Raw genomic sequence first — 24,480 nt, 5'->3', positions numbered from 1 at the left:
TTTCTCATCAAGACTACTGCGATACAATAAAGCTATACATGTTTCGAACCTGTCCTGATCATTCATTATCCTTGAGAGCGAGTCGAAGACGTTCCAGGATATACTTTCCGGCATTGATAGGTTTGTACTTGGGCTCCTCTCCTTCCGGAACGCAACTCGAGATAGTCTCAACAATCTCATCGTAGTTGAAAGAGAAGAAGAATGGAACGCTGTATCGCTCCTTCTCGGTGCGGTTGACAACCCGGTGGATGGTACTCTTGTACAAACCATTCGTCATTCGCACTGTATATGGGCAAAGGATGATTAGCAACCTCTTGTAGAACACTTGCGCAGTAGATGTCAACTCACTCATAAAATCTCCCACATTGACCACAATCGTTCCCGGCAAAGGGTCTGCGGCCACCCATTTCCCGTCCGGAGACAGGACCTCTAGTCCATTGATATCCGATTGTAGTAAAAGCGTAAAAAGCTCAAAATCTGAATGTGCTCCAATACCGACCAAGCTTTCCTCCTCGTCCGTGGGAGGGTAGTACAGCAGGCGTGCCACTCCGCCCGGGTGAGTGACCAAGTGATCGAAAGTGGTTTCGGGGAGAGCAAGGGACAGTGCAAAGAGCCGAATCAACCGACGAGATAGCTGCAAAGCCTCGGAGTAGAATCCTTTCACCCCGTCGAAGAAGCCAGGAAGATCCTCCTCTTTTGGCCAGAGGTTCCCGACTAATCGAGAGCCATCAAGCTCCACATACTTCCCATCGCCACCGGTGGGGTCCAGATCATACTGATATGCCCAGTTGAAGGCTTCTTTGTAGTCTCCCACCCCCTTTACGCCGAGGCACTGTGCGCTATCGGGATGGGACCGCTGGAGGATGTCGGCCGATGGTCGCCAGCCGCGGAAGAATTTTGAGTTTTGATAGTGAATCTCTTTCTTCTTCTCGAATGCGAGTTCCTTGAAAAATCTTTGCGCTTGATTTAACACTCCATCACATTGGTCTGCACTGATTCCGTGATTACTGATATAAAAGAAGCCACTGACCGTACAGGCCTCGTGGATCTCCCGTGCGATTCTCTGTTTGTCCGCGGGGGAGCCATGCGTTAATGGGCCAAGGTTGATGACCGGAATTGACGAGAAGGCAGGTACATGGTCTCCTTGTTCCCTCTGAATCAGCCCTTTCAGGTAAGTCTGAGCCTCTTGGACTTCTGCATCAATGGCGCTTGGTGGCGATGGGGCGGACATTGAGAGTTCGGCTTCGTACGATAGATGAAATGAGCCAAGGGAGTTTTTGCTGTTCGACTTACTTAGATTCTTACTACTATTAGACATTGATCTTGAAGGTACACACCAACCTCGATGTGCGTATCCCACTAGAAGCGTGCAGGACTATCGCCTACTTTGGGACTTCCCCTCAACCCCGCTTGCATTCTCATGCTCATCATCGCAGAGACTTTACACGGCCTCGGCTATTCTGTGCCAAGTTGCCGTCGCCTATCTTTCGTAGATATTGCAGGAGTATTGACTAGAGAGAGTGTGATAGTGTGACACTACATTAGTGCTTACTTCGCGGGGTTTGGCTGGAGTCAGACCCCTTGCTTGCTAGTGATCAGCCCCAATCGGGTCCTTCCGCGACCTACGGGCCGCAGAGGGGCTGCCCCGTATCAATGTATCAAATTGATGTGATCGAAAGCGTCTCTCACGTAGCTCAGAATTGTCACAGAGCGCTTATCAGGAACATTTCGTATTGTAAATGTAAGATCGGCTGTATGTATCTGTTGTTTTTTTCAAACTGTCTGTCTGATGTATCGGACAGAAAACCTGTCCATACACCGTAAATACTCCTCATGCAGAGATATACTACCCTATATTATATCAAGGGATCGGCATGTCGCTGACTCACGTGAACCTACAGAAACTTGACACGAATTTCTTTCCATCCTGCATGCTTGCAAAGTGCCACCAACCAATTCCACCCCCAAGGTCTACCAAGTTTCCGTGTCCCAAGGCCTCCCTCCCACTGGTTCCTACTCACTAACACTATCGAGCTGAATAACCACGCTCCCCCCCCGGCAATCACAACCTGGCGCATCTGATCACCCCGTCGTACCAATGGCCATTCGCAGTGAAAGCCCCCCAGGTGATATTGGGCCTATCAATGGTCCGCAGGAACCCTCCATCGAGGAACAATCCCAGCCCCAAGGCCATTGCAAAGAAGATGGATACGTGAGAACTGTCCATGAGACACCCGAAGTTCAAGAGGATCCTAGAGAGGATCCTAGGCAATGGTCGGCTATGAGAAAGGTGTGTATTCTGGGGTCTAGCCTTTCCTCCAGGTTCTAAGAGCCTCGAATGACATTCTACCACTACCTGAGTATCAATGCTAACTTTCCTAAAGTGGATAACCCTGGCGACAGTAGCAAACGGCTCATTGGTCGTTGGGTTCGCGCCGAATATCTACAATCGTAAGTATACCATGCGGCCCTTGTAGAGTGATGTATAGCGATCGCTGTACACGTTGACCATGACTGGCTGACAATAATCACCAGCTGCCATTGATGCAATCAAATCTTCACTCCATGCTCAGGATTGGCACATCTCATTGACCCTTTCTTTATTCATCCTGCTGTCGGGCATGTTCCCAATGCCATGGAGTCTCACTAGTGAGTTGGTCGGCAGAAAGGTATCTTATGGTACACCAAGGTCCCCATGGAAGGCAGTAACGCTGATAGGCGGAACAGCCCGTGTATATGGTTTCTCTCGCAATAGCACTTGGGGGTTACATAGGCGCTGCGGTAGCAAAGTCGATCGGACTGTTGATTGGGATGCGCTGTATTCAAGCGATGGGGTAGGTGCTCCTTGTGATTGTTCTCCATCGTTACCCTCGATCGTGGTGATCATATCGCTGACCGTCTTTCTGTGTTTTAGCAATAGCTCCTTGTTCTCGGTAGGAGCAGGATCGTTGACCGATATCTACGATGTTCACGAGCGCGGAACAAAATTCGGCATCTACTATGCCGCACCGATGCTTGGACCATCTCTCGGTATGCTTGTGACAGGATCCATCTGACTGGTCCGAGAACTAACAGAAAGAAGGCCCGGTCATTGGTGGTATTTTGACGACGTACTTGTCGTGGCGCGCTACTTTCTGGTTTCTCGCCATTTGGATCGGTGTGACCTACGCCAGCGTGATCATTTTAATGAAAGAGTCTTTCCGGAAAGATCATAGTAGTACATATCAAGATGCATTGGCAGTACGAAAGAAAAAGATTGCGAAGCGGCAGAGCCAGGCGATAGACCTTTCGTCACCCGAGGGAGGTGCTACGCATCCCAGCTCGGGGGACAAAATAATTGTCTATCCTTCTGACCTCAGGGTGATGAAATCACTAAAGAGGGTCATTAAGAAGCGTAACAATGTAGTCCTACTAGTTGCTACAGGTGAGAGCAGCCGTATCCCATAGCGGACCTTTCGGGCTTCATGCTAGAAACAGACTGACTATAATTTTAGGGTTGAACTATGGGTTCACGTACTGTATATCGTACACCTGTACTCTAACTCTCTCCGACAGATACCATCTTAATGCCCTCAAGATAGGGTTGGTGCTACTTGCTTATGGACTAGGTCAGTCGGCCAAGTTGTACCAGTCTCGTGGATATTAACCAAGCAATAGGCAGCATGGCAGGGAGTATCCTGGGAGGACGATATTCAGATTATCTTCTGGCTCGCTCACGCACCCTGAATACCACTGCAGTTGCTCCATTCGAGGTGAGATTTAGAACTATTAGTGCTTTTTAATCACATATCCAGACTGACCATGGTACTTCCAGGTGCGTCTCGCGACCACCATACCAGGTCTCATCCTAATGCCAGCATTTTGTCTTGCATATGGGTGGATGGCGCAATATACCGTACACATCTCAGGGATCGCTATCGTCCTGTTCTTTGGGGGTCTATGTTCTATGTATATCCCCCACCCTACTCCTTCTATGATTTTCGGCAAATTCAGAAACTGATGCACAAATTCTCTCCATCAAAGCTGGGTTTATTCCCCTACCATGTCATACCTGCTTGACATCAACCCGGGGAATACTACAGTCACAGTGGCATGCAACAGCTTCTTCCGCGGCCTCCTTGCTTTCTTGTTTGCCGAAGTTGCAGTTCCCCTCCAGGTTCGTTCAGTTTCCAGAGTATTCTGCTTGTGCTAACAAAAGATAAGAGTGCCATCGGGGACGGCGGCTTGTACTCATTATGGGCTGGCCTGTGGGCCATTTGCGCTGTCCTAATAATGATAGTTTACTTCAAAGGGAGTCGTTGGAGGACGTCATCTTCTTCAAGCGTCTAGAGACACAATGGTATATACAACGATCACGCTATTGGCAGAGCTACGCTAGTTTGTCTGTACGAGGAGCGTTGTCCTCCTTTCCGGCTCCGAGTCCAATACTCTCGCCGATTTGCACTCCAACATTCTGGATGTTTCGGGAATGTTCCATAGCCAACCGAACAAACTCTTCCAGCCTTGCCGATCCATTCAGAAGTTTCTCCAGAGCAAGGCTATGGAAGGCAGCTTGTTCAGTTCCGGCACCTGTATGCGGACGTAACCCCGCCACTGCGTCTCCGATGAGGATCACCTTGCCCTCGTGGAAGGAGTTCTGAGGACTGATCACATCCCAAATAGCCTGAACAAAGGGTCTGCAAGTGCTCTGAACAATTTCGGACAATTGCAGCGGAAGGACTTTGTGTGCAAGCTGTTTTTGGCTAAGCCAGACCTCCGGCCGCACTTGTCCAGCTTGCAGCGTTACTCGATGCACTGATCCATCATTACCAGTCATGAGCTCTGGAGATGGGAGCGAATTCTCTTCCGAGTTGCAATACCAGACCCAGTTCACATAGCGTTTGCCTTCTTCCCCGGGTACAACGTATACGGCCATTTGACATCCGGGCGAATTATAGAAAACCAGCTTGTTCAGACACAGATCAAAAATAGCCGGAGTTATCTGATCTTCCATGACAATACCCCTCCAAGCGACGTATCCAGCATAACTCGGCGCCACATCCGCCAACAGACTCCTCCGGAGAGCAGAGAATGCACCATCTGCACCAAGAAGAAGATCCACATCCTCGAACTTCAGCATCCCATCTGCATCTGTGTAAGAGACTTCGACTTTGCCATCTCCAATCCGAACCTCGGCTTTCGTAAAGGCATGCCCCTCGAGATATTTCGACTCTATCTCCCCGCCATCAAAAGCTTCGCGCGCAATCAGATACAGCTGGTCCCAGCTCGTGGTCTCCTGGTGCTTCTCTACCGTACGGATAATGTTTCCGGCGCGATCGAGAAAGAAATGGCCGTCGCTGACAACGGTCTCGAGCTGGTTATTTGGCGCAAATCGAGACAGGAATTCACGGATCGACTCTCCGAGCACGATGCCCGCACCGCTGCCTCTTACGCGGGCGGCAGCATGTCTCTCGAGAATGTGCACAGAGTGGCCCTGTGATTTAGCGACAATGCCTGCGAACAGGCCACCCAGCGAGCCTCCGACCTTTAGTGAAGATAGTCAGTCAGGGTAGTCATTTTCGTCGGATTGTATATGAACTTACTACAATGACTTTCATTGCCAACTTAGTCAATCCGAACGAGGACAACCCAATACCATTCACGTTGTGATAATCATAAAAGCAATGCAGTCAACCCATCAAATATGATCGGTGTTTCATCAACCCCCGACGGTCCAGTACTACTCCGTACATAGGTACTGACCTGTAAATCTGTTTTACCAAACCAATACCCCTCTTACATGTATTACAACGATACAATACAATAACGACTATGTACCTCTTGTCAATCTTGACCCTGACATTGCGCCATTTTCATCATCCAATGGCGGATTCAGCCCCCACTGATGATCATTAAGGTATCTGTGGCAAGCCCCTTGCAATCATGTCATGGTCGCAAGAGGTGTCTTATCATGGTTTTTAGGGTTGTTATTCACTAAGACTCAGAAAGGTCAGTGAGGCAAATCTACAGATGAGATGTGATGATCTTCGCATAATGTACTATGTAAGTAACTGCAGTACTTTGTGAGAGGTTTTACGACGCTAGAGAAAGTAGTCAGCCTGCTCATGCTCAGTCTGTGTACGTTATCGGAAATGTCGGTCGTCTAGAGCGAGGTCTTTGGACAACTGGCAACTTAGACCTTATCCCCATAGCCTTGTCAACAATGATTATGCTCGATGTCCTTTCTTACGCACTTTCCTGCTCAAAGCGTAACATTCACTTATCCCTCATCAAACCGATCGGATAACATTATGTCCCAAGTCCCAGACCACGCAGGATACCCCATACTTCAAACCCCTCCAACCGAAAATGACGCCCTACTCCCCCGTCTGTCGGACGACAACGAAGCGATAGCAAACGAAAGACCGCTGCGACGTATCCCAGATTCTCTGCCTCGATCAGTGTGGTCAATAGCGCTGGTCGAGGTCTGCGATCGATTCGCCTTCTTCGGTCTTGCAGCTCCCTTACAAAACTACCTTCAGAATGCAAAGGATGACCCTCTGCGCCCTGGTGGTCTGGGTATGTTAAATATATCCAGGAGGGAAGACAAGAAGGCTAAGTAGCGATATATCCAGGCCTTGGACAGTCATACGCCACCTTAATAAACCTATCATTTACAGTTTGGTGTTACGTGACACCGATCTTTGGCGCCATCATCGCTGATCAATATCTTGGGAGAAAAGCAACTATCACACATGCTAGTCGGATATATGCAGTAGGGCTGTTCATTCTCTTTGGCTCGTCTCTTTCTGTCTTCGAAAGCAGCAGTGTTCCTATCCTGGCATTGCTTGCAGCAATGCTATTGATCGGTATTGGTGCAGGCGGTATCCGACCCAATGTGAATTCGTTGATCGCAGAGCAATATCAACCTGCGGAGCAGCGTGTACATAAACTTGACACTGGGGAGAATGTTTACGTTGATTATGATATGACTATTCAAAGGTCAGTGCAATCCCTCCTGCATGTTTGTGCGGACCTAGAAATAACCTCGAAACAGGATATTTATGATTTTCATCATGCTAACAAACGCGGGCTCCCTCTCCTCTATCCTAACAACCACAATTGAACACCGACAAGGCTTCCCCGTTGCCTTCCTACTCCCAGCGCTGACTTTCACTCTCATCACAATATTATCCCTCTCCCAAAATACATACTCCTCCCTACCCACAACAGGATCAACCACTCTCCACGCCTTCCAAGCTTTTTACATCGCCGCCCGAAACAACTGGACCCTAGACGCAGCCAAACCGAGCGCTGAGAACCGTCACCCATGGCCAGAAACCTTCATTGACGAACTTCGCCACTGTCTACGAGCCAGTCGGATCTTCCTCTTCTACCCTATCTTCTGGGCATCCTATAACCAGATGCTAACGAGCTTCATCTCTCAAGCTGCCAATATGAATACACATGGTTTACCGAATGATATCATGTTTGCCATCAACCCGCTTAGTATCTTGCTGATCATCCCGGTTCTAGACCAAGTCCTTCTTCCCCGGATCCGACGCGTTGGATTGGATCTATCCCCGATCATTAGGATCACCGCTGGGTTCTTCCTTTGCGGTCTCGGCATGGCCTATGCCGGGATTCTCCAATACTCCATCTATCACTCTCCACCCTGCTACACCTCTCCACGCTCTGTAGGATGCCCTGATCCAAACAATGTACACATAGCCTGGCAAGCACCAGTCTATATCATCCTAGCAATCTCGGAAATCTTCATGTCCGCCACCGGATTGGAATACGCGTACAGCCACGCCCCCGGCTCCATGAAGTCAACTATCATGGCACTTTTCCTATCTACATATACACTGGGGTCTCTGTTGTCGATGCTAATCACGCCCTTTTTGGTCGACCCGCTGATGACCCGGGCGTATGCCGTGTTGGGTATCGGGACTTGGGGTTCTGGAGTGGTATTTTGGGTTTATTTTGGGGGGAAGCGGGGGAACTGATCGATGGGACTCTAGGGCTTTCTACCAGTTTGAGGTGTACGAAAATTGGTACTATGCTCTTGATGTACCCAGTTGTGGAAGCACCGAAAAAACCTATGATCAAGGGTATGAGACGGAGTCTCCCGTACGTGATATGTGCATGATGACCATAGTTCAGGTAAGATACCGAGTCTTACATGTATCAGCTATACGCCCCCCCCCCGCCGGACTTCAAAAAATACCCGTATACACCTCACAACGCCTCCTTCCTCTTCCTCACGACCAGACTCTCGCACTCCGCAAAAACACCCCCATCTCCACTCTCAATAGTAGCCCTAACTACCCACTTTCTCCCTACTGGCTCTTTCTCCGACCAGACACGACACAAAACAACCGCGGGAGTCGCAACAGGCCTGCGGTACGACACATTCAGCGTAGCTGTAACAGCCGCCTCCTTCATTTCGAGCTCTACCAATTCATGAATGGTATCGTCGAAGATGAGGGCGAGCATGCCACCGTGACAGTAACCGGGGTGGCCGTCTAGTCCGGCGCCGAGAGAAACGAGGAGGCGCACTTCGCCGCCTGTTTCGGTGGGCGGGGTTGCGGTTGGGGGCTTGTAGAAGGAGGCGTGGGCGCGGATGGTCACGTCTGTCCAGAGGGTTTCGGTAAAGAGGCGGTTTGTGGAGGTTGAGCGAGTGGATAGGGGGTGCCAGGCCGGGGAGGAGATGATTTGTTGGCACCAGGGGTAGGGAGCGAAGTCGGTGAGGTGTTCTTGTCGAGGCATCTTCTCTTATGTAGTGGTTTTGGGTGAATTGGACGTAGGGAAGCTGAGGGAATGAGTGGTGAGGGGTGGTTGGATGAAACGGTTCCTATCGAGGGAGTATATATAAGTAGGTACTATCTAGAGATGTACATATAGATACGTATTACCTGTATCTGGCCAATCATGGGCAATGGAAACTATCTGTTGCCTTGATTGAGCTAGATTACTGAGTCTCCTTTGACTAGGAGCGAATGTCAGATGGGCAAGCCGAGGTAGTGACGGAGGACAATCACATTGCGTGGCACTTAGGCTAGTTACAGTGCATCCCTGGCTTGAGGTACCCCATCTATCTCTCTACTACCATGCAATACCTTCCGGTGTTCTATACCTAATTGCGAATGGTGAGTTTCTCCAACTGCTCAATCGTCGCAGTGACGTTCTGGTGCTCGACTTCCAAGTCCCCAAGCTTCTTCAGCTCGCCTGCCTTGACTGCTTCCTCGGCTTTCTCCGCCCACCCCTCTGCCTCAACGGTACGGCGCTGCCGTGATAAAACGTCGGTAATCCTCTCCAACTGCTTCCGAGCCTTATCCACAGCATCGGTGATATTGACGCGTCCATTGATTTCCAGAAACACCGCTGTAGACGTTGAACTCACGTAAACAGCACATCCCTCTGGAGGCTGTTCTTTGGGTCCAAGGACATGCACGGTAGCAATACCCTTTCCGGACAGTGATTTGATGCTCCCGGCTTCGCTACTAATAAGCTCATAGGACTGGGCATCTTTCGCGTGGATGAAAACTGTACGTCCATGTATTAGGATTAACTGGGAAAAAAAAAGATAGTCTGGCGGATTGAGCTTGCCTTTGGCGTTGTCCTGAATACCATACCCAGCCATCAGTGAGCGGATTCCCTTGACTGATCTTACCACAGTCTCATATGCGTCCTCGGAATCGGCATCTGCGAGAGACTCATTGTATTTGGGGTATGATGCAATGACGATGGATGGAGTAGAATCGCCGGGTCTTCTGGGCAGACGTTGCCACAGCTCCTCACTGATAAATGGCATAAAGGGATGAATCATTCGAAGACCGGCTTCTAAGGCATTGTAAAGTGTATTGAGGGCAGATCGCACTTCCCTTTCCGAACCCTGCTGGATCAGGAATTTGGAGTGTTCCTAGTATCTCTCTGTTAGCCGGGTAACCATTGATATCGTAAGGCAGAAACTGACGATGAACACGTCGCACAAATTATCATACCAGTACTGATAGACAATCTGTGCGGCGCGGGAGAACTCCTTCTCGCTCAGAGCTCGATCGATATTCTGTGAGGCGGTGTTGAGTTTGTGTAGCATCCACCGCTCGCCCAGCGATTCGTCTCCCGTCTTATCCAGAGTCGAGGGAGGTGTGTACTGGTCTCCTATTTTGCCCAGCACGAATTTGGCCGCTTGATATACCTTGTTACAGAATCTTCGGTACCCGGCCATGACTTTAACATCGAAAGATATATCGCCGCCTGTCATATAGTGTGAGCTGCAGCACTCTTCGAAGCATGGAATGGGATGTTAATGCTTACCACCTGTGGTATACTGGATCAGGGAGAATCGCAAGGCATCAGCTCCACATTCAGGAATGCCGTTTGGGAAGGCTGCTTTCTGGTACTTCATGGCCACACCCAGCTCCCGAGGATCGAGGTTACCCTGGTGCAGTTTGTCGTGCAGTTTCTGGAGGCTAATACCCTCCATGACGTCGACAGGGTCGATTACATTACCGAGCGACTTGGACATCTTTCGGCCCTCAGAGTCACGGATGAGGGAATGGCAGTAGACTTCTTTGAAAGGCACTTTCCCAGTGAGCTTTAAGCTGAGCATAATCATCCGTGCTACCCAGAAGAAGAGAATATCCCATCCAGTCTCCAACAACGATGTCGGGAAAAGGTTCTCAAGATCATGGGTTTGCCGCGGCCATCCTAGTGTTGAGAATGGCCAGAGACCTGCCGAGAACCAAGTGTCCAGGACATCTGGATCCCTTCGGAGTGTGAAGCGCTGATTAGGAAACCTTGCCTCTGCTTTCTGGCGAGCTTCCTCCTCCGTTCGACCAGCAACCCAGCGTTGATCGTTTGTTTCGTCTGTTGGTTGACCTTCTATGTCGACGAAGTACGCAGGTATTTGGTGACCCCACCACAGCTGGCGAGACAGACACCAATCTGTAATGTTCTCGAGCCATCGGAAATAGTTGTCCCTTGCTGATTCTGGCTGGATTGTGACATCCCCATCCCGAACCACTTTCAGGGCATCCTTGGCTAGCTCGCTCATTCTCATCCACCACTGTGGCTTCATCAAGGGTTCAATCACATCTTTTGACTTCGAGCATAGGGGAACCTTCATCGGGTTACTCTCCTTCTTCACAAAGAGCCCTAATTCTTTCAATTCCTCCACCACGGCGTACCGAACGTCAAAACGTTTCCGCCCCGCGTATTTTCCGGCATTAGCATTCATCGTTCCGTCATCATTGAGAATGTTCACAAAGGGCAGATTGTGGCGCTGGCCGATGGCATAATCATTTGCATCATGGGCAGGGGTAATCTTCACTGCTCCAGTTCCAAATTCCGGATCCACGTATGAATCTGCGATGATTGGGAGTAGTCGGTCCACAATAGGATGCTGAATCTTCTTGCCAACCAGGTTGCTATAACGAGGATCGTCCGGATGAACAGCCACTGCGGTATCGCCTAGCAAGGTCTCCGGCCGGGTGGTAGCAATCTCAATTGTTTCCTGGCTTCCCTGCACCTGATACCGGAAATAGGTGAGAACTCCAAATTCCACGGGGCGCTCGTAGCCGGGAACTTCCAGTAATGTCCGTCCTTTCAGCTCCTTGCTATCCACTTCTAGATTCGATATCGCAGTATTGAAATGCACACACCAATTCACGAGGCGACTCGATCGATAGATATATCCTTCTTCATGTAAACGAACGAAGCATTCGGTCACGGCAGCGGATAAATTGTCATCCATGGTGAAGGCCTCGCGCGTCCAGTCGAATGAGCCTCCTAGTCTCTTGAGAACGGTATTAATCTTGGAATGATATCTATGAGGACCCCGCATTATCAGCATCTCCGCGTAAGTGATGGTTTCGAGACAGTAGAAAGAGGACAGAGGATCATCTTGCTTTCAGATCGCATTCGCATGAGCGATTGGGGGGGAAAAAACGTACTCTTCTTTCCATTCCAACGCTCTACTGGTGAATTGTTCCCGTCCAAGGTCATGCCTCGTCTTTCGCTCTCTCCTCCACAACATATTTTCAATCACGCTCTGGGTTGAAATACTAGCATGATCGCAGCCGGGCAGATAGAGGGTGGTATACCCCTTCATCCGATGCCAGCGGATCAAACAATCCTGCAGTGCTGTTCCCAGCGCATGACCGCAATGCAAAGCACCCGTCACATTAGGAGGAGGAATTGGAATGACATAGGTCCCCTTCGGCTTTGGCTTTTGGTCTTCGCCGACGAATTCAGGCTGGAAAAAACCCTCCGCCTCCCACCAATCATTCCACGCCGACTCGACAACTTTGGGGATATACGCTGAATGGAAGGGTCCGTCGAGGGGTTTCAGGACTAAAATCGCACAGGAATCAGCATATTTCTTTCCGGCGTTTCGAATACGTTACCTTTCTTCTTTCCTTTAGGCGTTTCTTCGGTATACTCCGGCAATGTCTCCTTCAGCTGGTGACTTCCCGCGGTGTCTTTGGGCTTTGCTGATGCAGCAGCAGCAGCAGCCTTCTTTTTAGCTTCTTTCTCCGCGAATTTCTTCGCTTTTTCGGCTTTCTGGCGCTCCTTCTCCGCTGCGAGAGAGAGGATGGTTAGGTTTTTCCATTAGACCGGAACGTGTTTCAACCTACCCTCTCGCTTTGCCTTCAGCGCCGCCCTGTTGTCGGCATCTGGGTCTATACCAGCTCCGGGAGCTGGTGCGTTGGTGGACATCTTGTGAATGGGTCCTCCAAGGGCACTGAGCAATGTCTTGTGAGACGGGAGGTTTTTAAAACGAACAACCATGGGCCTCCCACCATAGGGAGCAAACGGGTCAGCTGGCGGTTAAACCAAAAAAAAGAAAGGAATAGAGGGGTCGCTGAGATGGGCATAAAATAAAATAAATCAACTGATTAAATTAACCGACCTACTTGCTAGGTCCTGTTTGATCGGTGACTCATGACGGGAGACAAAGAACGCCTTCAGATACTGTAATACGGATAAATCCGAGTATTGTACGTGGTACTGGTAATCTTACTGACGTACTTGTAGATATCGTTACCCAATACTGAATGTAACCCTAATCCTAGCTTGGGCAGAGTCTCCCGCAGGTATTGGTCTCTTTGTGCCTATAGTTCATTTCGAGTTGACCTGCATAACCTATGATTTGTTCGAAAGGAAATGGCCAAGCAGTTTGTTATACTTAGTTTCATTTATACACAGGTAGACCTAGCGAGCTGGTATATACATTCTCTGATGTGGGGTCCCAATTTGTCTCTCTCTACCACTGTTTATTCACTGACGCAGCTATGGAACTCAACTACGACATTATCATCATCGGCGCTGGGATTTCCGGGATTAACATGGCGTACCATGTGCAAACCGAACTGCCAAACCATTCGTACATTATCCTCGAGGCGCGGGAGGCAATGGGAGGGACATGGGATCTATTTCAATATCCAGGCATACGGTCCGACTCCGACCTCATTACCTATGGATTCCCATGGTATCCATGGAATAAAAGCCGCCCCATCGCCGAGGGGAAAGCAATTGCAAAATACATCCAGGAGGCTGCTGCACAACGTGGTCTTGATCAACATATCTCCTTTCAGCACCGAGTCACCCGAGCGGCATGGTCGGATACAGAGCAGAAATGGACCTTGACGGTTGAACATGATGGAGTAGAAAAGTCGTACACAGCGACTTTCGTGGCCTTTGGCACAGGATACTATGACTACACTCAACCGTTACCTGCGGATATTCCCGGTATAGACCAGTTCACCGGGACCTTGATTCATCCTCAGTTCTGGCCTAAAGAGGTCAACTACGCGGATCAGAAGATTGTTGTCATTGGCAGCGGTGCGACGGCTGTAACTCTCGTTCCCAAACTTGCCGAGACGGCAGAGCGGGTTACCATGCTCCAGCGCAGTCCGACCTATATTCTCAATGTTCCCAATACCGAGATCGAAAAGACCTGGATAGACTACCTGCTTCCACGGACCATCGCGCAGACCTACCATCGTATGAGCTGGTTCATTCCACATCGACTGTTCTTCCTTTTCTGCCAAAGCCTTCCCCAGCTCTCGCAGCGGCTTCTCCGCTGGCGAACGATCAAGCAACTTCCAGCCAACATTTCCCATGATCCTCATTTCAGCCCTCGCTATACACCATGGGATCAACGCCTCTGTGTCTCACCGGATGGAGACTTCTATCAAGCTCTGCATACGGGAAAGGTCGACATCAAAACCGATAGTATTGACGCCGTCACCTCATCGGGAATCAAATTGAAATCCGACGAGTTTCTTGACGCAGATATAATTATCACAGCAACAGGTCTTAAACTACAACTGGCAGGCGGTGTTAAACTTGAAATCAACGGAGAACCCTGTGACTTGGCAGACAAATACCTCTGGAGAGGTGTCATGTTACAGGATGTGCCGAATGCGTTCTTCTTTATCGGTTACACGAATGCATCATGGACATTGGGGGTAGATGCGAGTGCAACATTCGGCGCTCGGCTCATCAAACACCTGTCATCAAAAGATGCAACGGCAGCTGTACCCCGGGTCCCAAACGGACTGAAGCTACAACCGCGACGAGTATGGGATCTAAGTTCAACGTATATCAGAACGGCGGACAAGGGTATGCCTAAGGCAGCGGATCAGGGGTCCTGGTTGCCCAGGAGCAACTACATCTCGGATCTGTGGTTTGCAAAGTATGGCCGGCTTGATGATTTAGAGATCGTAACTCAACGTGGGGTTAAAAAGGGCTAAATGGATCATATGTACACTGTTTCGAATAGATGTGGAGTATAACTGTATAAGTTATGACCATGGGTTCCATGCTTTGGACCAGTAGTTCTAATTTTATTCACAGAATTCAAGTATCATTGGAACAGCGCAAAGTCCGTAGGATACTCGAGCCTATTGGCACCCCCGAGACCCATATCTAACTTGGGTACGAGCACCCAGTCACACCTCTAAGTGCTCACCATCCTTCTACCACCTCGACCGTCAAGAGAAGCTCATGTTTTAGCCTTGATGTGATGCCAGCAGACAGAACCTCCGCCTTATAGTCGGGATCGCTAAACTTGAAATTGAACCGCCCGACGATTGAAGCCAATAAGCATGCGAATTCAGCTTTGGCGAAGGATGCTCCAATACATGACCGAGGACCATGGAGAAACGTCATGTTGGCAAAGTTACTGGACGCACCGCCATTGTTCTTTCCCGAGCCCATCCATCGATCGGGGTTGAACTCTAAGGCGTCCTCACCCCAAAGCTTCTTGGACACATTCAGCGCAGCAGGAACAATTAGGATGTTTGTTCCTTTGGGAACCCGTTCCCCTTGGATGGTCGTATCTCGGACGCATACACGACGAGTAAGGGGAACAGGAGGGTAGAATCTTAGCACCTCATTACAGACGGCGTGGAGATACGGAAGCGCGTCTAGAATCTGAGCGTTGAACGTAGATGTACCTTGACTGGGAGATGGGAGCTGAGATCTGATCTCCTTCCGCAGTCTTTCCTGGATAGCGGGTTGGCGACATAAGACCACTAATGCCCACGCAGTGGCTGTAGAGACGGTTTCATGGCCAGCAGCGAGAAAAGTCATGATCTGGTCGATGAGATTATCCTCAGTGAAGTATTCCGAGCGCGACGCAATTGAGAGAAGACTATTTCCAGAGAGAATGCTAGACGCTGTCTTGGTTTTGAACTGCTCTTGGCTACGGATGACCTTTCGAGCCGCCTGGCGAATGGCCATGGACGCCTTTTTAACGTCGCGGTTGTGCTGCAGCGGAAGGCTCCCTAGCCAGGCAACAGGAAAGATATTCTCAAGCGTCTCGATGGCTTTCATGACGTTCTCATTCTGAGGCTGGTCAAACACCTTTTCGTAGATATTGTTGAGCTCTGAGTGTGGCTTGCCCAGAGCATCAAAATCCTGTCCGAAGCCCGCAAGACCAATAATGTCTAAAGCGGCGCGACGAAGCCAGTCGGTGATTGAGATTGAAGTTTTATTGTTCGTATTGTCGGCATTGGTGGTAGCTTTCGTAATGGCTTCAACCATCTCACAAGATTTTTCCCAGAAGATAGGGTATAGAGTCTTGACGTGCCGGAATGAGAACGCTGGTAAGAGGTGCTTTCTTTGCGCCTGGAGTCGAGTGCCTGGTTAGCCATCTGGTCTCATGCTAGGGTTGATTCATTTCTGAGGCCTAGCGCATACCTTGTGCACATTCCCAGACGCCAGCAAAACACCCTGGCCCACGATGCGGCCAAGTCCTTTCTTCATCTGCTCCGGCTTATCCCAGTCATAGTTGTGAGTAACCAAGGCATCTGATAGCGCCTCAGAACTTGTCAGGATAAGGCGTTCCTGGTTGAATATAGTGGTGATACGGATAATCCCATCATTTGGAATCGTATTAATCCAGTCTCTCATTGGGACGCCAACGGGCTCGGACAGGATTCTCCATAACTGCCCGTGGAGGAAATGGCTATCCTATACGAAAGAAATCTATGGTTATCACACTATGTATATAGGCCTGCGTGATATGGAATGACTGACCTTTGGGCCTGGGAATCTTCTGAGGGGACTGAAAATTTTGGGGTAGAGTAGCACCTTCCAGATAATCCAGGCAATGGAACTGATCGCGAGGATTCGTAGAGGCAGCGATGCAGTGCTGTCTGTGAACACTTGTGCTGGAGTCATCATTTTTTTTTTCTAGATGGCAAGGCAATTGGCAGCAACTAGTCCATACAACCGCAGTGAAGTAACGCAGAATAATAGCCCAAATTGAATGTCCTATCTAGATGCACATCCAACTGCAGATGCCTATCTACATGAGGAGCAAATACCAAAGTATCAATGCCCGACTCTTGATTGGGAAGCCGTGCGCATTACCCCGTACCTTGTGAAGTATAGTAGTACCTTTGTACAATATATTCTTGTCAATCTCGCCACAATAAGTTGAGATGTGCGATATCCGACCAATGCAACCCTCGGCCGCTCGCAATTCACGCTGAACCTGCCTGTTCAAGCATCTCATGCAGACAACTGCTCCGTCGGCCCCTCCGTACTCTCCAAGCCAGCGGGGTCAGAACCCAAGGTAAGAAGATTCGCGGCCTCGGACCCTGAAGGTATGCTGACTGCAGATCTCGATAGAGCAGTATAGTTTTGAGAATTACTGTTTTGATCGTATTGTATTGTCACATTACGGTTTCAGCTGATGGTATTACGGGTGTAAAATACGGTCGTATCAGTAATGTCCCAGAATGATGTGGTACGGCATTCATTTCTAGTGTACCTACTCGATATGGATATTGCATTGCGGCAAGCTTACAATAGCGACACGGTAAATTGGAGCAGCCCTGTGTCATTGTTGAGGAGAACACACTTGCATGTCTAACCCCTCATGAATAAGGTGAATCCTTTGGCTGGGCTCAGTGAATGAGGGAGCCGCTACTTCTTGCTACTAAAAAGCTATACCATCCCAATCACCCAAAGAAGCCAGGGAATAGCCATTTGAATCAAAGAACAAACCAATCCAACAACCCTCACAAAATGAAAATCCGACCTGCCTACCCAGCCGACATCCAGGCTATTGCCCAAATCGGGTCAATGGCATTCGCGGATGAGCCGATTTACGAACACTTCTTCCCTTATCGCAAGCTATACCCGGAAGATTTCAAAGCCTACTTTGTCGAGGATATGACCCGGTTTATGGTCACTCCAGGCCATCTAGCTATGGTCGCAGAACTGGAGGACGACGATGAACAGGTGACAGAGCCAATTGGGGGTAGCAAGGTCGTTGCGTTTGCGACATTTGTTCGGTACGGGACGTCGGCGGAGCTGAGACGGTGGAATCCAGACTCGTACTATAAATGTATGTGTTCTGAATCCCGGCAAGTTCGTGTCGAATGAATATTGAGAAGGTGAAGCTGATTGTTTTTCGTTTTCGTATAGGGTTCTGGCGTGTCCTCCTTGGGTCTCGATCCACGGTGAACAGCTATATCGCTCCGAATCGAGCTATTTCCCTCAAGGCAATCGATAGTTATTACGGACAAGCGGCAAAGATACATGCTCAGTACCTAGAGGAGGGCCAAGGAAAGCTCGAGTTCAAGACCCTGGCAGTGCATCCCGCCTACCAGCATCGGGGGTATGGTTTCAAACTGGTGCAATTTTGCGGATATCGCGCCTCCAAAGAAGGTGTAACTGTTTTTGGTGATGCGTCTTCTCATGGTCTGCCCCTCTATGTCCGCAACGGGTGCAAGGACATTGGGAAGATACACCTTTCCTCGCAAAAGGTCGACCTTGGACCTGATGGCGAGCATAATATTCCAGAGATGGACGTGGTGGTGTTGCGGTGGAAAGCTGATGGTCCTCTGGGTTGATACTTATGGCGTGCTCCTTTCCTCTTAATCAGATATTCTAAGGACAATAGCTTGAATTGCAGCTGAGGGTAGGAAGGAAAGACGGGTTGAAAGGACAATACCTTGAACTATCGAGCTGAATCTGCTGCTATTGTATAGTCTGCTTGATTTCATGCCAGAGGAAGTAAGCATTTTCCCATCCCATCATTTACACCTAAATGAGAAAGAGGAGAAATGAATATTTCAGCTATATACCACTACTTGGCCAGAGACCCATTGACAGCTCCGCCGTTTGAAGTTGGATCTAGCTTGAAAAACAAGTCTGGGTCGAAGGACAAACAATACGCTTCAACACCCTGAATGATCGCCGTGGCAAGGTGCTGGATGTGTTCTGACTCCGCCCCAACGGCAATACGAAGAAAAGGGTCGGAGTCCTTAGCCATGGACGAGGCAGAAGAAATACGGGCGAAGGAGAAGCCGAAGCTGACTCCCTTTACCATCGGAACATGGAGATCTTCGGCCGCTCGGAGAATGCGGTCGATGCAAGCTTCTAACCCTTCTTTATTGTTCATGCCATCTCGGTAGAACCGGATGGTGACGAGAGACCCTCCATGGCGCCAGCCCATCTCGCGCCACTTCATCGGGAAGGAGATCTCAGCGATAGAGTTGCTGGCTCCGCGCAGTAAGTTGTATAGGTGTTCGGCATTTTCAGTAAGCAAGCGCATGCGACATTGGAAGACATCGAAGTCAATCGGGGGAAGAAGTGCTGCATTGCGCGGGTACATTATTGTGCCTGTGTTACGACGGATAGTTCGCATTTCATGGTCCAGGTCCGCTGGGTAAACCAGGAGGCCACCCATCTGGATATCCAGTCCGAGCTGAAGATACTTGCTCACGCTCTCATAGTATAGCAGTGTTGGCGCTGAAGGACTCTGGAACCAGTCCACAATTTCCAGTGCCCCAGAGGCCATTGTCCCATCGACCACCAGATATCGGTCTTCCCAACCGGGTCGATTTGAGACAGCCTTTGCCAGTGCCCGAAGATCGGTACAATCCAGCGAGACGATATTGGCCACTGGATCTGCGAAGACTGCTCGTGCGTTATGCTTCTCGGCTGTAGCGATTATATCCTCAGCATCGAAGGAAGGTGCATGAACAACGCGAACGTGCGTTAGCGCCTGTAGCTGCTCCAATGCCTCAAAGTAAATGTACGGTGGGAGGACGATGGTATCGTTCACCGACAGATGCTGGAGTAGGAAGTGTTGCAGAATCTGGTAGGCAGCCATACCGCTCGATGCAAGCAGTAACTCCACTGGGCGTGATGAACTAACTCGGAGGGTTGACAGCAGATTGCGCTCCATATCTCTGAGATCGGACGATCCATAGCGATCGTAGTTTACAGCAGCCGCATTTTGAGATGCTGGATCAAAGAACCAATCTGCTCTTGACTGGTCGTATGCGGCACTGCATCGATCAAACAATGATGTCAAGGTAGATTGCAATTGGAGAAGAACGCGATAGCGCTCTTCCAATTCCCATGCTTTCAAGGACGGATCGCCTGTTGATAAAGCATTCCGGCATTCATCAAGTAGCGAGAGGAGCTTGGAGTACAGATTGATGAATATCGTGACACCCCATTCATGCGTTTGAAGGCCCAGACTGTTCGAAAGTTGTCTCTTTTCGTCAAATCTCTCCTTCAGGCGGACTGCCGATTGCTGAAGCCGCTCGAATAAAACGGACCACACATCTACCATGGACTGCAAGGTGTGATGGCCTGAATGAGGATCTTTTTCTAATGCCTTCTGACCATTTCCAGCAGACACAGCTCCGTGTCTTTCGACTGAATTTAGAATGTGACGCAGGCCAAGCTGCTGGCGACGTTTGGGGTCATGAACATCGGCCACCAGCGCTTTGGCCACGGTGCTGGAAGCGACATTGGCACCAGTAAGGAGCAGTAACACTTTGCCCTTCCGTTGCTGGAAAATTGGATCGTTGGTCAGCCACGCTGCAATTGTAGTGGCTGCTGCTCCTTCGATCAGCAGTGATTGGAGTCGGAGAATGTAGGCGATGGCCGCAGCAGTGTCCGACTCGGACACTTGGATAATGGAACGCAGACGACGGTCAATGATATCAGCGAATGGCGTGTCTTCTACAAGTTGTACGCCCAATCCATCGGAATAAGTTGGCATGGTGGGATGAGCCAACTTTTCTGAAACGCTGCCTGCATTAAAGTCCCGGCCAAAGATCTCGGGATGTGTACAGACGACTTGAGTGCCAGGCCTGCGAGCTGCGCACCATGCAGCTGTTGCTGCGGCCAGCCCACCACCTCCCAGAGGAACAACTACCGTGTCGAAATCGACACCAGTGTCGTCAATAGCCTCCTTTATGGCAGTCCCAGCGCCAGCGACCACATCAGGGTCAGCATAGGGAGAAAGAAACTTGAGGCTACTCTCAGGGTCATCACCGGATTCTTTCGCTATTTTCATCGCGGCTATAGTAGCCTCATGGAGATCGCTCCCCAGCAAACTAACGCTGGCGTCGCTAAGCAGGCGATTGACCTTCAGCTCGGATGCCGTGGTTGGAGCGACGACCTGAACCTCTTTACCGACTTGCTTTCCTGCCGCAGCTGTGGCAAGGGCATGGTTTCCTGCGGATGCGGTAATCACACGCTGATAATCGGTCTTCATCAAAGCATTTAGAGCACCACGATACTTGAACGATCCGGAATGCTGATGACATTCAAGCTTAGCCCAAACCTCTCTTCCATCGCGATCGAGCCACGGTAGACGGATTGTAGGCGTCCTGACAACGTGCTCGGAAATTCGCTCTGCAGCAGCTTCGATTTGCCGAGCTAGCTCGTCTTCTGGTGTGTTTCGGAGACTTGCGATCTGTTTGTATGTCGCTAAGGATGATACTTCCTCTTCTCTGGACGACTGTTGCACGACGCCCAACGATGCCAGGAAGCGGAAAATCATGTTTGAAGCGAATAAAGAAGCCAAGAATAGAAATATCTAAGAGATAGAGGATATGCGAAGTGATTATCAGGTGAAGGATATGTTGAGCACTGTGCTAGATTTGGGCAGTATAACTTGCAGAATTTATATAGCTACTATCACCGGGCTGCACAGACGGCAGTCCTAGGTTGACCAGTGCAGCTCACTGAGTAAGGAACAGATAAAAAGTACCTGTATTACGACGACCCCTCTGAGGAAGATTAGTAGTCCATTCGGAGGACACTGGTCAGCATCAGGTCTGTTGCCAGTTCCCCTCGCTCCAGATCAGCTAGATCACCCATCGCGCTTAGTTCAACTACCTAGAATACAGACGCGTATACTGTCCTGTTATGAGAATACGTTCCCTTTCCGTAATGCGTTTTTATCAATCTCAAGCGCTATGACTCTGGGTACCAGGGTGTCAGATTCTACAATCTCGAGCTGCAGTGTAGCGAATCTAGTCTTAGTTGGTACTGGTTGTCCAACATTGAGGAGTGCTATATCGGGACTTGGCATGTGAATGCAGATCTATCGGGTCCAAAATAGCTTCTGTGCTATAGAATCTAATCTATCTCAGATGATCAGCGCGAGAGAGATTACGCCTCCGTGAGGAGAAATGGCGGAGGGGAATCTTATAGTGAGAGATATTGCCTCAATGAGCCATATACTGGCCGGAGATATCCCCGCCATGGTTACATCGCTCTGCAGCACAGGTAGGTTTCTCCCCTTCGCCCGCGTTTTCCATGCCCTATCTCTGCATCCTCGGATATCCCGTCCGCCGGGGCCAGGAAGTGGCCAACTCTTCATGCAGCTCAGACTGGGGCGGCTGTTGATCGTAGGAATTGGTACTTTTGAACTCCCCACGTCAGAGCTGCACTGGCGAGAGGGGTCTTATCAGACAAAACAAAGCAGCCACCTGGTTGAGTCCTGATTACCTACTCGATTCGTGAGATCAACTAGCCTATATCAGCACTCTCAACTTTCTTGGGTGCTTGTCTGTTCCACAGTGAACTCCCAAGTTTGCAGAGGACGAGGCAACAATTATGGCGCTTTCACCGTCTGCTATTGCTGGTGCAACTGCACTTTTCGGGGTGGTATATGTGAGAATTCCAATTCGGGTTTCCTTAGATACATGTTTCGTCTAACCCATATCAAAAGCTGGTGGTGGTTTCGGTCTATCGTCTCTATTTTCACCCTCTGGCCAGATATCCTGGACCATGGTTGGCGAAGGTCACTTCTTTGTACGCGGCATATCTCTCATATACAGGTGAAATTCACCTGGAGATGTGGCGGGCCCATGAGAAGTATGGTATGTATAGTTGCTACTAGGGCTTCTAATGTTCATACCACTCACCATTTATTTTCTCCTTGACAGGCGATGTTGTCCGCTTCGGACCAAATAGACTTCTCTTCCGGACCAGTACTGCATTGAAGGGTAAGGAAGTTTTTCCACTTACGTTGGCAATTAGATAATTCCAGATGCTGAACCGTGCAACAGACATATATGGCTTCGGACAAAATATCCGAAAGGCAGCTGCTTACCACCAATTCCCGACCAAGTTTGCCTATAGTACCCATAATGCTGTGGACAAGGAGATGCATCGTCGGAAGAGAAAGCTTGTCAACCAAGCCTTCTCCAAGAATGCCTTGAAAATCTGGGAAACATCCCAGCTCCAGCAGATTCGAATCATGTGTAATGAACTAATTCAGCCATCTTCTACCCCCAGTCTGAGCGAGAAGCAAGGCTGGAGTAGCCCGAAGAAGATGTCGGATTATGGTAAGTGCGTTCCATGAAGTCTGGACTCATCATCGGTGGAAATGGCATAGACTCACTTGTATACTTGCAGCTCTATATCTCATGTCCGACATTGTGAGTGAAGCTGTCTTTGGGACTTCCTTCCGTACCCTGACAGAGCAAACCAACCGGCATGTTCTTCACCTAGTCCACAAGTCCTACGAATGGATTGGGATTATTTTTCAATCGCCAACTATCTCAAAGCTCGGCCTTGATGGATACCTAATTCCTCAACTGGCGCGTGCACGGCAGGCCTTGCGTGATGACTTTAGAGTCCTAATGAGAGACCGCATCAACTCGCAAACGGAAAAGCGAGATATCTTTAGTATCTATAGCGAATACACGGATGAAAAGACTGGGGAATCATTCCCACTCTCTGAGATAACCTCTGAGGCTCTTCTCTTGTTCGGAGCGGGTATATCTAGCCACCCACACTACAGTACTTGCTCCCCACTGACCCTTGCTAACAGGACCCGACGCTACCTCAACGTCCCTGACCGCCGCATTCTTCTACCTGGCCCGAAACAAAGCCGCATATGACAAGGTGGTAGCCGAAGTTCTCTCCACGTTCACAGATGTGGAAGAGATAGTAGGTGGACCAAAGCTGAACAGCTGCCACTACTTACACGCTTGCATTGATGAAGCGCTGCGCATGAATCCGGTCAACGGTGGAGCACTGTGGCGTGAAGTCGTTTCCGGAGGTGCTACCATCGATGGCCATTCCATTCCTGCCGGCGCAGATGTCGGTGTGGCAATTTACAGCATCCATCACCAAGCGGACTACTATCCCGACCCTTTCACCTACCGGCCTGAGCGGTGGATTGCCAGTCCTGAGACGGGCGTTACCCCTGCTGCAGTAGATGCTGCTAGAAAGGCCTGGTCTCCGTTCTCTATCGGTCCTCGTGGTTGTGTGGGGAAATCGCTGGCCACGACTCTTCTTCACATCAGCTTAGCTAGGGTCCTGTTTCTATATGAGATGCAGCTGCCTAAAGATGAACGGCTGGCCCGTGTGGGGGAGGGCAAACCCGGTCTGCCGTTCCCTCGGAACCTTACCAGTGAACTTCAGTCTAAGGGCACTTTCTCCAGTATCGTGCATGGCCCCATGTTGGAATTTAAGAGACGGTAGGTGGCTTAGTAAATAGGGTGGTAGCTCTTCGGTGCGGTATATATTTTGTCGTGGAATTGTCACAGCGATTGCAAAGGGTGTTGATAGGTGAAGCGAAGACGGGCAGGGAAAGGGTGTGTAAGTCTTGGAGAAATGAGAGAGCCGTTCTGAATCACAATATATGAAGGTGAACCTTGCTTATCTTTGTTCATTTATTCCCGACCTTTCGAAAGCGTCTGGCTTCCTTAA

At 49.7% G+C, this 24,480-nt stretch overlaps 11 protein-coding genes across 11 annotated transcripts; 5 read left to right on the top strand and 6 right to left on the bottom strand.

Moving 5' to 3' along the window:
- Positions 1-58: 58 nt before the first annotated feature.
- Positions 59-1,231, bottom strand: ACLA_062380 (isopenicillin N synthase family dioxygenase; the record flags this gene model as incomplete). The annotated part of the gene is made up of 2 exons (XM_001273699.1): positions 59-282; positions 349-1,231. 2 exons carry the CDS (start codon positions 1,229-1,231, stop codon positions 59-61), a joined length of 1,107 nt encoding a protein of 368 aa, XP_001273700.1.
- A 1,135-nt stretch (positions 1,232-2,366) lies between these two features.
- On the top strand, positions 2,367-4,329 carry ACLA_062370 (putative MFS transporter; the record flags this gene model as incomplete). The annotated part of the gene is made up of 8 exons (XM_001273698.1): positions 2,367-2,451; positions 2,536-2,669; positions 2,728-2,834; positions 2,915-3,030; positions 3,083-3,424; positions 3,495-3,612; positions 4,024-4,156; positions 4,204-4,329. 8 exons carry the CDS (start codon positions 2,367-2,369, stop codon positions 4,327-4,329), a joined length of 1,161 nt encoding a protein of 386 aa, XP_001273699.1.
- A 40-nt stretch (positions 4,330-4,369) lies between these two features.
- On the bottom strand, positions 4,370-5,597 carry ACLA_062360 (uncharacterized protein; the record flags this gene model as incomplete). Its single annotated transcript, XM_001273697.1, has 2 exons — positions 4,370-5,524; positions 5,583-5,597. 2 exons carry the CDS (start codon positions 5,595-5,597, stop codon positions 4,370-4,372), a joined length of 1,170 nt encoding a protein of 389 aa, XP_001273698.1.
- A 618-nt stretch (positions 5,598-6,215) lies between these two features.
- On the top strand, positions 6,216-7,988 carry ACLA_062350 (oligopeptide transporter; the record flags this gene model as incomplete). The annotated part of the gene is made up of 3 exons (XM_001273696.1): positions 6,216-6,558; positions 6,615-6,981; positions 7,037-7,988. 3 exons carry the CDS (start codon positions 6,216-6,218, stop codon positions 7,986-7,988), a joined length of 1,662 nt encoding a protein of 553 aa, XP_001273697.1.
- Positions 7,989-8,220: 232 nt separating this feature from the next.
- ACLA_062340 (PaaI family thioesterase) lies at positions 8,221-8,751 on the bottom strand (the record flags this gene model as incomplete). The annotated part of the gene is made up of 1 exon (XM_001273695.1): positions 8,221-8,751. The coding sequence occupies one exon, from the start codon at positions 8,749-8,751 to the stop codon at positions 8,221-8,223; it is 531 nt and encodes a 176-aa protein (XP_001273696.1).
- A 367-nt stretch (positions 8,752-9,118) lies between these two features.
- On the bottom strand, positions 9,119-12,705 carry ACLA_062330 (valyl-tRNA synthetase; the record flags this gene model as incomplete). The annotated part of the gene is made up of 7 exons (XM_001273694.1): positions 9,119-9,528; positions 9,592-9,904; positions 9,959-10,242; positions 10,303-11,813; positions 11,940-12,339; positions 12,393-12,566; positions 12,624-12,705. 7 exons carry the CDS (start codon positions 12,703-12,705, stop codon positions 9,119-9,121), a joined length of 3,174 nt encoding a protein of 1,057 aa, XP_001273695.1.
- A 575-nt stretch (positions 12,706-13,280) lies between these two features.
- On the top strand, positions 13,281-14,744 carry ACLA_062320 (flavin-containing monooxygenase; the record flags this gene model as incomplete). The annotated part of the gene is made up of 1 exon (XM_001273693.1): positions 13,281-14,744. The coding sequence occupies one exon, from the start codon at positions 13,281-13,283 to the stop codon at positions 14,742-14,744; it is 1,464 nt and encodes a 487-aa protein (XP_001273694.1).
- A 214-nt stretch (positions 14,745-14,958) lies between these two features.
- Positions 14,959-16,677, bottom strand: ACLA_062310 (cytochrome P450; the record flags this gene model as incomplete). Its single annotated transcript, XM_001273692.1, has 3 exons — positions 14,959-16,122; positions 16,195-16,467; positions 16,534-16,677. 3 exons carry the CDS (start codon positions 16,675-16,677, stop codon positions 14,959-14,961), a joined length of 1,581 nt encoding a protein of 526 aa, XP_001273693.1.
- An 852-nt stretch (positions 16,678-17,529) lies between these two features.
- On the top strand, positions 17,530-18,359 carry ACLA_062300 (uncharacterized protein; the record flags this gene model as incomplete). Its single annotated transcript, XM_001273691.1, has 2 exons — positions 17,530-17,851; positions 17,932-18,359. 2 exons carry the CDS (start codon positions 17,530-17,532, stop codon positions 18,357-18,359), a joined length of 750 nt encoding a protein of 249 aa, XP_001273692.1.
- Positions 18,360-18,595: 236 nt separating this feature from the next.
- On the bottom strand, positions 18,596-21,313 carry ACLA_062290 (putative pyridoxal-phosphate dependent enzyme; the record flags this gene model as incomplete). Its single annotated transcript, XM_001273690.1, has 1 exon — positions 18,596-21,313. One exon carries the CDS (start codon positions 21,311-21,313, stop codon positions 18,596-18,598), a length of 2,718 nt encoding a protein of 905 aa, XP_001273691.1.
- Positions 21,314-22,374: 1,061 nt separating this feature from the next.
- Positions 22,375-24,252, top strand: ACLA_062280 (cytochrome P450; the record flags this gene model as incomplete). The annotated part of the gene is made up of 6 exons (XM_001273689.1): positions 22,375-22,431; positions 22,490-22,640; positions 22,707-22,766; positions 22,830-23,108; positions 23,179-23,541; positions 23,597-24,252. The coding sequence occupies 6 exons, from the start codon at positions 22,375-22,377 to the stop codon at positions 24,250-24,252; spliced, it is 1,566 nt and encodes a 521-aa protein (XP_001273690.1).
- Between the last annotated feature and the right edge of the window lie 228 nt (positions 24,253-24,480).

This window comes from Aspergillus clavatus, genomic scaffold, assembly GCF_000002715.2.
Source record: "Aspergillus clavatus NRRL 1 1099423829796 genomic scaffold, whole genome shotgun sequence".
NCBI classification, from domain to species: domain Eukaryota; kingdom Fungi; phylum Ascomycota; class Eurotiomycetes; order Eurotiales; family Aspergillaceae; genus Aspergillus; species Aspergillus clavatus.
The sequence above is the reverse complement of the archived record's forward strand: the minus strand, read 5'-3'. Positions and strand labels throughout refer to the sequence as shown.